The sequence below is a fragment of the Bos indicus x Bos taurus genome, chromosome 9, assembly GCF_003369695.1.
Source record: "Bos indicus x Bos taurus breed Angus x Brahman F1 hybrid chromosome 9, Bos_hybrid_MaternalHap_v2.0, whole genome shotgun sequence".
Classification (NCBI taxonomy): Eukaryota; Metazoa; Chordata; class Mammalia; order Artiodactyla; family Bovidae; genus Bos; species Bos indicus x Bos taurus.
In genome coordinates, this window is record NC_040084.1 from 14,978,176 (window position 1) to 14,992,762 (window position 14,587).

A 14,587-nucleotide genomic window follows, 5' to 3' on the forward strand; every position below is an offset into this window, starting at 1 on the left:
TTGCCATCTCTTCTTAATATCTTCTGCTTCTATTAGGTCCATACCATTTCTGTCCTTTATCGAGCTCATCTTTGCATGAAATGTTCCTTTGGTATCTCTGATTTTCTTGAAGAGATCCCTAGTCTTTCCCATTCTGTTGTTTTCCTCTATTTCTTTGCATTCATCATTGAAGAAGGCTTTTTTTATCTCTTCTTGCTATTCTTTGGAACTCTGCATTCAGATGTTTATATCTTTCCTTTTCTCCTTTGCTTTTCACTTCTCTTCTTTTCACAGCTATTTGTAAGGTCTCCCCAGACAGCCATTTTGCTTTTTTGCATTTCTTTTCCATGGGGATGGTCTTGTCCCTGTCTCCTCTACAATGTCACGAACCTCATTCCATAGTTCATCAGGCACTCTATCTATCAGATCTAGGCCCTTAAATCTACTTCTCACTTCCACTATACAATCACTAGGGATTTGATTTAGGTCATACCTGAATGGTCTACTGGTTTTCCCTACTTTCTTCAATTTAAGTCTGAATTTGGTAATAAGGAGTTCATGGTCTGAGCCACAGTCAGCTCCCGATCTTGTTTTTGTTGACTGTATAGAGCTTTTCCATCTTTGGCTGCAAAGAATATAATCAGTCTGATTTCAGTGTTGACCATCTGGTGATGTCCATGTATAGAGTCTTCTCTTGTGTTGTTGGAAGAGGGTGTTTGTTATGACCAGTGCATTTTCTTGGCAAAACTCTATTAGTCTTTGCCCAGCTTCATTCCGTATTCCAAGGCCAAATTTGCCTGTTACTCCAGGTGTTTCTTGACTTCCTACTTTTGCATTCCAGTCCCCTATAATGAAAAGGACATCTTTTTTGGGTGTTAGTTCTAAAAGGTCTTGTAGGTCTTCATAGAACCGTTCAACTTCAGCTTCTTCAGCATTACCAGTTGGGGCATAGACTTGGATTACTGTGATATTGAATGGTTTGCCTTGGAAACGAACAGAGATTATTCTGTCGTTTTTGAGATTGCATCCAAGTACTGCATTTCGGACTCTTCTGTTGACCATGATGGCCACTCCATTTCTTCTGAGGGATTCCTGCCCGCAGTAGTAGATATAATGGTCATCTGAGTTAAATTCACCCATTCCAGTCCATTTCAGTTCGCTGATTCCTAGAATGTCGACTTGTTTGACCACTTTCAATTTGCCTTGATTCATGGACCTGACATTCCACGTTCCTATGCAATATTGCTCTTTACAGCATTGGACCTTGCTACTATCACCAGTCACATCCACACATTAATGCTACTTCTGCTAAAACAAAATAATTAAATTCCTGTCTTCTCCCTAATAATTTTTATAATTTTTAAAAAGAGAGCTTTATTGTCCATTATCTCGGTGCAAGAGCATCCATAACCACTAGATGGCAACCATCTACCAGGGACTTCAAAAGTCTTCAGTACCTTTAAGAAAATCTAAAGCATAGCTACAAAAGTCCAAAAAATTGGCCTGTATTAAAGTAGTTTTGCTCCCTGAAGAATAAAACAATACTTTTTAAATTTCAATTTCCAGGTAAAGGAGAGCATAAATTCGTCTAGCCATGACTACTCTCAATCTGTGTGTCCTTCACCATCTGGCTCAGTTTCCAAGAATGACAGCTAAGTGTGAATGCAAAAGGCACGCAGACCACACGTGTGCGTGCACACACACACACACACACACATACCTCATACCTTGTGGAGAGTTTTCTAACTGCTTGTCAATAAGGTTTACTAAGTGTTTGCACTTATGTTAAGGGTTAAAGCATCAGATCTGATTAAAAAATGATGCAATTAAATGTGTGAATTAGTATTTTCTAAAGTAAAAACTGTTGGTATTAAAAGTAGTCAAAACAGTTTGAGCAATAATTTTTTAAATACAAACATATGTAGATTGATACAAAAGTGATTTGTACAGTTATAAAATTTTCCAGAAACAGGTTTCAAATTTTGCTTATAAAGTACTAACTAGAATAAACTATTAATGCATTTAATAATCAGACAGCATAATTTGCTAACTAAACAAAATAATCTTCCTCAAAAGTGTACTGACTCTCAATAAATTAAAGCTACATCTCAACAAGAATATAACTAGTAAAAAAAAATTAATATCAATATTTTTTAAAGCATGGGTTTTCTAAGACATTACTTAGAATACAGACCTCAAATGACTGTTCCAGTGTGAAGTTAATGGTACAAACACAAGGTGTAACATTCGGAGACAAACATTTATTACAGGGACTGGAAGGATCTGTTCCGGTATAATCGATCTGCAAGAGAAAAATATAACTAAGTATACTTCCTTGGAGAAAGTGAATACACTCTGAAATAATCTGCTATCAGATGGAAAAATGAGTCTGAGAGAACAACCACAGTCCAGAAAAAGATCTTTTTATAAGGTCATCTATTAGACAGTGTGAGCCTGTAAAAACTGGAAAGGGTCCTATGTTATCCTACTGGCTCATCTCTCCTTTTTCACAAAGAAACACATTTATGCAAAAATCATAAATACAAAATTCAAACTGCATGATGTATTAACTTTTAAATAGCTATAAAGTCTAAACAACTTTTCTGTCATTTCAGCTTTCCATGGCATATTTTCAAATTAAATAAAGCAAACAAAAAACTATCAGGTTTCTCAAGGGCTACCACTTTTAAAACCTGGTGTTGGATAATTAAGAATCTGCTTTATCTCTGTCCTGGGTTCCTGGTTCAGTTCAGTTCAGTTCAGTCACTCAATCGTGTCCAACTCTTTGCAACCCCATGAATCGAAGCACACCAGGCCTCCCTGTCCATCACCAACTCCTGGAGTTCACCCAGACTCACGTCCATCGAGTCTGTGATGCCATCCAGCCATCTCATCCTCTGTCGTCCCCTTCTCCTCCTGCCCCCAATCCCTCCCAGCATCAGAGTCTTTTCCAATGAGTCAACTCTTCGCATGAAGTGGCCAAAGTACGGGAGTTTCAGCTTTAGCATCATTCCTTCCAAAGAAATCCCAGGGCTGATCTCCTTCAGAATGGACTGGTTGGATCTCCTTGCAGTCCAAGGGACTCTCAAGAGTCTTCTCCAACACCACAGTTCAAAAGCATCAATTCTTCGGCATTCAGCTTTCTTCACAGTCCAACTCTCACATCCATACATGACCACAGGAAAAACCATAGCCTTGACCAGATGGACCTTTGTTGGCAAAGTAATGTCTCTGCTTTTGAATATGCTATCTAGGTTGGTCATAACTTTCCTTCCAAGGAGTAAGCGGCTTTTAATTTCATGGCTGCAGTCACCATCTGCAGTGATTTTGTCCTTTAAAATTTCCATGCTGATCAGAGTCTGTTTTTGATAAGCCCCTTAATTCACACGAGTTTGTGCTAAGGCAATGGGACAGGTAGGGGGCTGGTCACCAGAAAGACCAGATGTGACTAGGGACTTTGGCCCAGTCCACACTCTGGAAAGAGGGAGAAGGCTGGAGGTTTAGTTCAATCATGTGTTAGCCGCTCAGTCGTGTTCAACTCTTTGCAATCCTATGGACTGTAGCCCACCAGACTCCTTTGTCCATGGAATTCTCCAGGCAAGAATATTGGAATGGGTTGCCATTCCCTTCTCCAGCTGATGTTCCTGACCCAGGAATTGAACCCGGGTTTCCTGCACTGCAGGAAGATTCTTTACCAACTGAGCCACCAGTGTTTAATCCATCATGCCTTCATCATGGAATCCCAATAAAAACACTGGCCACCAAAGCACAGGTGAGCTTTGGGTTGGTCAGCCCATTGACAAGCCCCGATTCTCAGGGAGGAGGAGTGCATGAAGCTCTGCATTCAAGACCTCACCAAATGTCTCTTTGTTTAGCTGATCCTGATTTATATGATTTTAAATAAAAGTATAATTATAAGTCTAGCACTTCCCTGAGTTCTGAGTTATTGCAACAACTTGGGAAACCTGAGAGAAGTTACAGGAACCTCCCACATTTATAAGCAGTTGGTGAGAAGTTCAGGCGGCCTGGAGATGTCTGAACTTGCACCCGGCGTGTGAAGTGAGGGAGGTCTAGGCAAGGGGAACTCGGAACTCCCGTATTTGTAGCCAGTTGGCCTTAAGTATGGGTTGCCCGGGAGCCTGACTTGCAGCTGGTGTATGAGTGGTACTCAGATGTATTGCTGGAGACCAAGCCCTTCCACCCGTGGACTCTGACACAAACGCAGGTGGTCAGTGTCACAACTGAACTGCAATACACCAGCAGATGTCAGAAGACCTGACCTAACAGCTAAAATGAGAAAATTTTTTCCATTATATGAATTTATTTTCTAGAGTGGTTTGAAGTTCACAGCAAACTGAGTTCAAACTACAGAGTTCCCATGTACTCCCTGGACCTACACAGACACAATCTCCCTGATTATCAATATCCCTCACCAGAGAAATGTACTTGTTACAAATGATGACCTGTAATCTTACATCATTATCACCCAAAGGCAATGGTTCACCTTAAAAGAGTCACTCCTGGTGTTGCACATTCCATGGCTTTTACAAGTGCGTAATGACATACATACACCATCACAGTATCATACTGAATAGTTTCACACCTTAAAAACTCTCTGCACTCTACCTATTCATTCTTCCCTCACCCGTACCCCTGACAACCATGGATCTTTTTACTGTCTCCATAGTTTTGCCTCTTCCAGAATGGCACATAATTTGAAATCATATAGCATGTAGCCTTTTTGGATTTATCTCATTCACTTAGTAATATGCATTTAAGATTTCTCTGTCTTTCCATGGCTTGATAGCACATTTCTTTTCAGCATCAAAGATTATTCTATTTTCTTGGTGTACCACAGAAGACATCTTGATTGTTTCTAAGTTTTGGCAATTACAAGTAAAACTGCTATAAACATCCATGTGCAGGTTTTCGTGTGAATGTAAATTTTCAGCCTATTTACATAAATAACAAGGAGTAAAAATGCTGGATTGCGTTGTAAGACTATGTTTAGTTTTGTAAGAGACTGCCAAGCTGTCTTCCAAAGTGGCTGTACCATTTTGCACTCCCACCAGCAATAAATGACTTCCTTTTGCACCACATCCTCACCAGCATGTGATGCTGTTGATGTTCTGGGTTTTCACCATTTTAACAGGTGTGCAGTGGTATCTCATTGTTTTAATTTGCAGTTTCCTAAATCACTGCAGATGGTTGACTGCAGCCATGAAATTAAAAGATGTTTACTCCTTGGAAGGAAAGTTACGACCAACCTAGATAGCATATTCAAAAGCAGAGACATTACTTTGCCAACAAAGGTCCGTCTAGTCAAGGCTATGGTTTTTCCCGCGGTCATGTATGGATGTGAGAGTTGGACTGTGAAGAAGGCTGAGTGCCGAAGAATTGATGCTTTTGAACTGTGGTGTTGGAGAAGACTCTTCAGAGTCCCTTGGACTGCAAGGAGATTCAACCAGTCCATTCTGAAGGAGATCAGCCCTGGGATTTCTTTGGAAGGAATGATGCTAAAGCTGAAACTCCAGTACTTTGGCCACCTCATGCGAAGAGTTGACTCATTGGAAAAGACTCTGATGCTGGGAGGGATTGGGGGCAGGAGGAGAAGGGGACGACAGAGGATGAGATGGCTGGATGGCATCACTGACTCGATAGACTGAATGTGAGTGAACTCCGGGAGCTGGTGATGGACAGGGAGGCCTGGCATGCTGTGATTCATGGGGTTGCAAAGAGTCGGACACGACTGAGCGACTGAACTGAACTGAACTGAATGATACTGTCAAGCATCTTTCACATGTTTACTTGCCATCTGTAAATTATGGACTAAATGTTTGAATCAGCCAAAATTTATATGTTGAAGCCCTAATTTCCAATACAACTTGGAGGTGGGAACACTGGATTCAGTTTAGATGAGGTCATGAAGGTAGGGCCTCCACGATGGAATGAGAATCCTTCTGAGATGGAAAAAAATAGAGCAGAGTGCTTGCCTCTGTGTACACTGCATGCACGCTCTCTCTCTCAATCTCTTTCTCTCTCTGCTATGGGAGGATAAAGTAAGAAGGCAGCCATCTACAAATCAGGAGGAGGAGGGTCTTTCTTCACTCTCTTCAGGGTGAAGAATCTGAAGACACTGAATCTGCCAGCACCTTGGTCTGACTTCCAATCCTCCAAGACAGTATGAAATAAATGTGTTATTTAAGCTATCTGGTCTATACATTTTTTAAAATAGCAGCTTACGCTAAGACAGACTTTATACTGAGAAGTGAGGTGTTGCTTCAGCAAATATTCAAAAAGACAGAAGTAGCTTTGGAACTGGGAAATGGGTATAGGCTGGAGATTTGAGATGCATGCTAGAAATATAAATATTAAAGGTGATTCTGGTGAGATCTTAGAAAGAAATGACGAGAGTTAAAAAGAAAGCTTCCATCTCCTTAGAGAGCTAATAAATAAACATGATTAGAATACTGGTAGAAACATGGATGGTAAAAGACAGCTCTGGTGAAGTCTTAGAAATGGACATCATTGGACAATGAAAAAAAGATGATCCTTGTCAATAAAGCGCAGAGAATTTGACTAAACTGTGATCCAGTGTTTTGTGGAATGTAGCACTTGTGGAAGGATGAAGCTGGATATTTAAAGAATTAAAGTGTTCAAAGAATGGCTTGGTTCCACCTGACTGCTTATTAATAGTAAGATGGGAGAAAAGAGAATGGACTAAGAAAAAATGTTAAGCAAAAAGGGACCAAAACTTAAGATCTGGAAAAATTCTCAAACCTATCCATACCACAAAAAATCAGAAAGCATGCTCTGAAAAGAATACTAAGGGTACAACTAAGGTAATACTAAGCTGAACACCATTCAGTAAAGAGGTGAGTGAGCATGAGAACCATGGACGTAATCGGCCATTCTAGCAGAAACACTGCCGTGTGAACTGAAGGGGAGAGAGGAGGAGCAGAAGGAAGGCAAGCTGAGGAACTGCTCAGATCCTACAGGACTGGCCCACAGAGCCATTCTCTACGTGATGTGCTACTGATTCTCCAAAAGAAGAGAAGAATGATCCCTGAGATGACTTCTAAGACCATCAGGGCTACATCCTCATCTCATACTGGAGAAGGAATTCAACAGACCGGCTGGCAGCAACCCAGAGCTTTGAAGCAGGATTTCTACCCTAGTGGGTCCCAAAGGCAGAGTGTTAAACCAAAGAGGTTTAACAAGCCTTAAGAGGCTTCTCAAGCCTTAAGATCTGATGATATTTGTCTTGCTAAGTTTTGGAGATCCGCTTGGAACTCATCACCCTTTTCATTTTATTCCCCCCTTTCAAATTTGAGTGTCTGTGCTATTATCTGTTTCTGGAGAAGGCAATGGCACCCCACTCCAGTACTCTTGCCTGGAAAATCCCATGGACGGAGGAGCCTGGTGGGCTGCAGTCCATGGGGTCACTAAGGGTCAGACATGACTGAGTGACTTCACTTTCACTTTTCACTTTCATGCATTGGAGAAGGAAATGGCAACCCACTCCAGTGTTCTTGCCTGGAGAATCCCAGGGACAGGGGAGCCTGGTGGGCTGCCATCTATGGGGTCACACAGAGTCGGACACGACTGAAGCGACGTAGCAGCAGCAGCAGCTATGTCTGTTACTTCATGGTATTTGGAAGCACATCTGGTTTCACAGGTTCACAGCTGGAGAGAAATTTTGCCTCAGGATGAATCATACTTTGAGTCTCACCTATCTCATTAAAATGGTATTTAGAAGACTTTAAAGGTGATGCTGGAAACAGAAGAGATTCGGGGGGCTGATTACATGGAATAAAAGTATTGTGCATGAGCACAAGGGTGGAATGTATGAATTGAATGTGTCTCTTTAAAATTCATATGCTGAGGCCTTTGGGAAATAATCAGGTTTAGATGAGGTCAGGATGGTGAGGGCCCCATGATGAGATTAATATCTCTACGAAGAGGAAAAGAAATCAGAGCTCCTTCTCTCTGCTGTGGTGAGGGCAGCAGGCAAGTGGCCACCTGCAAACCAGGAGGGTCCTCACCAAGAACCAAACTTACAAACACCATGATTTTAAACATCCCTCGCTCAAGGGCTGTGAGAAATGAGTACCTGCTATTTAAGTCACCTAGTTTACAACATGCCATTGTAGCGGTCTAGGCTGATTAGGGTATTGCATACCTTCTTTGGAGAGGTGTCTGTTTAGGTCTTTTGCCTATTTTTTAATAGAGTTTTTCACTTGCTTATTGCTGACTATTAAGAGTCCCTTGTATATTTAGGTAACAGCCCTTTATCAGATATGCCTTCTAACAACTTTTTTCTCCCATACTGGGATCTGTTTTATCACTCTTGTGATAAGTAAGAATTTTATCATTAGCAACTGTAATTACCTTTACCTTAATAAAGTAAAAAAAAAAAAGCCAACTGACTTTTATATTTGAAACTGAGCACATAAACTTGCTATGTGGATATTCAATTTTTTTTCATAATTGAAAAAAAAGGTTAAAATCTGTATATAGAAAATAAAGCATTAAATTACAACATCTAGGGAAACCTACATTACTGATGGAAATGTAAATCAGTACAATCACTATGGAAAACAGTATGGAGGTTCCTTAAAAAACTAAAAATAGAACTATCTTTTGATCCAGCAACTCCACTCATGGGGATATATCAAGAAAAAAACATAATTCAAAAAGATGCACACACCCCAATGTTCATAGCACTATTTACAATAGCCAAGACACAGAAGCAACCTATGTGTCTATTGACAAAGGAATGGCTAAAGACAAAGTGGTACATAAATGCAATGGACTATTACTCAGCCATAAAGAAGAAGGAAATAATGTCATTTGCAACAACATGGATGGACCTAGAGATTATCATACTAAGTGAAGTAAGTCAGACAAAGACAAATATTATACAATAACATTTATATGTGGACTCTAATTTTTTAAATGATAAAAATGAACTTATTTACAAAACAGAAACAGACTCACAGATTTCAAAAACAAACTTATGGTTACCAAAGGGGAAACGCTGGAGTAGGGAGGTGCAGGGATAAATTAGGAGCTTGGGATTAACACAGACACACTACTGTACACAACAAAATAGATAACCAAAAAGGACCTACTGTATAGCACAGGGAACTCTACTCAATATTCTATAATAACCCATATGGGTAAAGAAGGTGAAAAATTAATTTATGTATAACAATTAACTTTGCTATACACCTGAAACACACTGTAAATCAATTATACTCCAACAAAAGTTTTTTAAAAATTAAAACAATTACACCTAACTGCTTTTCAAAAATCATAAAACTGCTTAATAAAACTTTGTTTTGTCAAATTCTGATACAACCTATTGAAATGTTCTCCATCAAAGCCTACTTACTAATGACACTTTGTTTAGAGAAAATTTTCATTCACTACAAATATCTAAGACAGGCTTGGCATGTAATTAAAACAAGTTAATAAACACAAGTCTCCTAAATGAGAACAGGCAAAGCATATATAATTTTTCACTAAACTTGAGGGGTCACAGCTTTCTACCCAGGGCTTATTCATGTAAAATATTCCACTTAAAAGTCAAATTTTATGATGTTGACAAGATGAGAGAAAAGATGAGACCATTTAGAAAAATAAACTATACTTAAAATCTATATTAAAATACATTAAATTTTTTTTCAATTTTTTGTTTAAAAATCTCTACACATCTTCTCTCTCTTCTAAGTCTAATCTAGGATTAAAAAAAAAAGTTGCCAGCTGGGCCTATTACCATATATGGTTTGGTTTGGCTTTGAACAGAAACCTCTTAAACCACTCTCTTTCAAATTGGTGTCTAAGGCAAAGGGGGAAAGAAAGATGATCAGTTGTGATTAAACAAAGATATATTCTTTATTTAATTGAACAAAAACAAAAGGATGGAATATGAAATCTAATAAATTACACTACTACAGTATATTAAAACTTTAAGTATTTTTAAACCAAGTATTTTGATGCTTTTGAACTGTGGTGTTGGAGAAGACTCTTGAGAGTCCCTTGGACTGCAAGGAGATCCAACCAGTCCATTCTGAAGATCAGCCCTGGGATTTCTTTGGAAGGAATGATGCTAAAGCTGAAACTCCAGTACTTTGGCCACCTCATGTGAAGAGTTGACTCATTGGAAAAGGCTCTGATGCTGGGAGGGATTGGGGGCAGGAGGAGAAGGGGACGACAGAGGATGAGATGGCTGGATGGCATCACTGACTCGATGGACGTGAGTCTGAGTGAACTCCAGGAGTTGGTGATGGACAGGGAGGCCTGGCATGCTGCGATTCAAAGGGTCGCAAAGAGTCGGACACGACTGAGCGACTGAACTGAACTGATTGCTTAATATTAAATTATACTTCTACAAAATCAAAGGATAGCTATAACATTTTCATCATAACCTTTTAATTATACTTTTTTTAAATATACAAAAAAATTGCATGTCTTTGATTTCAGGAAATTCTGAAAGTAAAAAAAATTATCATTAACACTTTAAATCTTTCTATCTGCAACACATGACATGAAGTACAAGGCAGATGCAAAAGTAATATTTTATGTACAGTTTACACAGTCCTTTCTATTAAACGTATATTTCATCTGATCCTCACCAAAATCCTAAAAGTATTATCCTCATTTTACATAAAGAGAACACATTCAGAAACTTGCCCAAGGATACGCAAATAGCAAGAGCTGGTGCTATGCTAGAAGCAAGAATGTTTGACTCGAAGTCCAATGTTCCTTCTACTAAACTGCTTCTTCACAAAAACAGTTCCCTTGGCCCTCCAGAAGACTACTTCATCAAAGGTTAACACACAGAGAAAATAAGTATAATATTAAGTGCTAAACTGAATGGCAGAGGACAGTAAGTACCAGATGGACTAGTACTTTCAAAGAAAAGAGGATTTGAAATGAGCCATTAAAAGGAAAAAAAGATGGAAAAGAGGGCCATGTGGAGAAGCATGAAGCTAGGACCCACAGGTACATTTAAGGACAATGAGCATAAACAGTTCGGATTTGTGGAGAGTTTTCACATTGGAAGGAAATGAGACAACACTAAAAGGTAAACTGGATCCGTAAGAACATGCTCTGTTTTATAGGCTACTGTTTATCAAATGTATATACTAAGTACCTGACATTAAGTACTTAACACACATCAACTCATTAAAATGTACAATAGTTTCCTGCAAAATTAATTTTTATTTTCCTTATTTTAACCTAGGAAGGCTTAGTAATTTTCCCAGTATCACCCACCAAGAATTTAAACCCAGCTCTGACTTTCTCTAAAATCTATGTTCTTAGCACCATCTTATGTCCTCTTACACAAGGAATAATACCATCGTTTCGATGCACAAACTCAGAGCCTCCAGATTATAAGAACAAAGAAAAGTATCTGTGATTTACTTTTGTTGCTAATCAGGTTGCCCAGCACCCAAACACACTCTCAAGCACTGGGGAATTCATGTTGAGAGTTTCGGAGGCAGACAGGGCTCTATTTTCCACTTCAGAAGCCAAGAGAGCAACTGAGTCCTTCTACATCCTAACCCCAGGAGCCAAGCAAAAAGCATAAGATTTGGATCAAGCCTGATACAGACTAGAGGACTGAATCTCCACAAAATCAGAGTCGAGTGGGTGTCATGAGACCAGCAGCTGAAGCAGTAATCTAATAAGAGAACTAAACAGCAGCTGTGGCATCTGAGCCACTGTTTCTGCTTCCAAACTTCTCTTGCTTTCCTCTGGTCTCTGAACCTGATCCTCTAGACCTCCCACCTATTCAGTGTGAGACCTACCCAATCTCCCTCCAGTAAATCCTTTCCCCCATCAGGTACCCACAGTTGGTTACTGTTGCTGGCAACAAAGCCTCGGAAAGCTAAGTAATCCCGAGTGTTCAAAATGTCCTGCAGGAAATAAGTAAAAGGAGAGAGAAGAGGCTAACATAATCAAACACCTGCATGAAAACAGATTAGAAAAAAGGAGTCTAAGAAATATGACTTTCATTTCTTCCTGAATGCAGTCAGGAAAGCATCACTTATTAACTTAATATTTACTTGAATGTCTGTGTTTTCCAGGCAAGAAGGACTCAGCCCAATATCTAACCACATGCAGCTCACAGTGACAAAACACACGTCACTGAAATGGAATGGGTGTTTCGGTAAAAGAAATACAAGTCCTATAGAAACTCATACTTAATCCAGTATCCAGCAATTTCTCCATGAGGACTGATGAGTGGATGTTACCTACAAGGAGACAGTACCAACAGGGACAATCTCTAACTGAGGGCTTAACACATGAACAAAGCCAAGGTACATGAATTTGGGACATAAAGTTCTGCATTACAGATGTGAGAATCAATTAGGAGTTCACCAGTTAAAGCATCTAATTTTTCTATAGTGTCCATTTACCAAACAGTTGACAATCAGTAGTACGGAAAATTTAAGTCTCAGAAAACAGAAAAATGAAACTGGATTACAGAGTCGAAGCTAAAGGGGTAGCTTCTGTAACTAGAGTCACTATAAGCTAGAGCAGTGTGGCTCTGTAGTCCAGGTGGAGAGAGCTGTGGAGAGAGCCACCCCAGAGCTCTTAGAAAGAGCGGTGTCAGAAGCTTCAGGAGACAGCACCCTCACACCGGCACAGCCGCACACACAAGATGCTGCACCACCAGCCACAAAAACAAAGCTGGCTCAGTTCCCGTCAGGCAGGGCAAACAGAGCTGGGGGACAGGGAGGTCACGATGTTAACCTTGCCCTAGGTGCCTCCAGCAGGTGCTTCAGATTTGTGAGTCATACCAGTGCCACTGGTGTGACACCACAGAAGCCAACTTCTCCCTTTGTTATGAAGAGATCTCCCACAAAAAGAGAAGGCTGTACAGGCTGAGCAGTGGACCATGTTCTTGCCTTTAATTTACACTGCTTCTAACTCAAGACTCAAGAATGAGGGACAGCACTGAGCTCTCTCAGATGTTTTTATGACTATAGATGAGGTCATCTGTACAACCCAGGCCCCAGTAAGAAAGAAGGTGGGTAAGGACTGTGAAGAGTGAGGAGAGGGGGAAAAAGGGGGCACAATAAGAAAGCAGGATATTCTGGGACACTGAACATTTTTAAAAGCATTTAAAATAAAAAGCTTCCTTTTTATTCAATAGGTAATACCTCAAGAAGAAAAATTCCCTTAAAAAATGCTCATCAGATAAAGGGGGTAGAGGAAAGACATACACATCGACATGTGGACAGGGAATGCTGCCTCCCAATCCCGGTTCTATAAGCATCAAGCAATTACCCATGGCATCTGCCCACCAATGGTGTGCCCTGAGGAAATTCAGGATGGAGGAAAAACAGGAAGCATTCTGTGCTTGAGATACTGGCCTGAGATAGTCAAGATGCCCATCTAAGGAATAATTTCAATGAGCCCAGACTCTTGCAACTTCCCATACACAGAAAAGCACTAAAAGCATTAGCTTTCAGTGTCAGTCTCTTCTTCGGGATTTAGTTGGGGACTAAACTCCTGTATATCCTGGCTCCTTCCTGACCTCGAGGACAGTACCTCAGAGCTGAGAGGCTGTCTCCTGGGCTCAATACTCAGTAAGACCTGCAAACAAAACTTAACTCACAACTTCAGGGCTGATGGTTTTTTTTCAGTCGACACATACTCAAATTATTTAGAGTCAGTTAAAAGTTAACAGTTGAATTATTTTTTTAATTCATTTTATTTTTGAAAATTAGTTCTTTTAAAAATCAAAAGCTTAGTTCTACACTGATAGTTACAGAACAAGTTTAATCCTTCATATCCCAATAAAATTCTGAGTCGTATGAAATGTTGCTGCATGTTTCTGTAGGTTAAAGAATCTGAGTGGGAACTACAGAAAAGGTGTTTACTTCTAATTCAATCAGTAAGTCAATCTCACATGTGGAAATGATAAATGAATTAAGTAATATGCAAACCATCATAACAATAAAAAAAATTTTTAAACTAGTTATTATTTCCCAAATGTCTATTCAGTGCCAGAACTATTTTAATCTTTCACAGAGGAAACTGATATTCAGAGGTTACATGATTGCCCAGAACCAATCAGCTAGTATATGACTATTAGTTTTTGAGGGCTGCTAAGTCACTTCAGTCGTGTCTGACTCTGTGCGACCCCATAGGTCGCATAGACGGCAGCCCACCAGGCTCCCCCGTCCCTGGGATTCTCCAGGCAAGAACACTGGAGTGGGTTGCCATTTCTTTCTCCAATGCATGAAAATGAAAAGTCAAAGTGAAGTCACTCAGTCGTGTCCAATTCTTAGCAACCCCATGGACTGCAGCCCACCAGGCTCCTCCATCCATGGGATTTTCCAGGCAAGAGTACTGGAGTGGGGTGCCATCGCCTTCTCCGATTTGAGGGCTAGTGAAGCAAATTACTGCAAACTAGGTGTCTTAGAACACGAGAAATTTCTTCTCTCACAGTTCTGGAGGCCAGAAGTCTGAATTCGAGGTGCCGGCAGGGCTATTCTCCCTCTGAGACCCTGGGGAGAAATGGTCCTTGCCTCCTGCCTGCTTCTGGCAATGGCCAGCATTCCTTGGTTTGCAGCTGCATCACACC

At 40.2% G+C, this 14,587-nt stretch overlaps 1 protein-coding gene across 1 annotated transcript in view; it reads right to left on the minus strand.

The window, feature by feature from the left end:
- TMEM30A (transmembrane protein 30A) overlaps window positions 1-14,587 on the minus strand; it is a 46,609-nt gene that overhangs the window by 18,604 nt on the left and 13,418 nt on the right. The window contains 1 exon segment of the mRNA XM_027550952.1: window positions 2,174-2,281. Coding sequence (XP_027406753.1) covers window positions 2,174-2,281 — 108 coding nt within the window.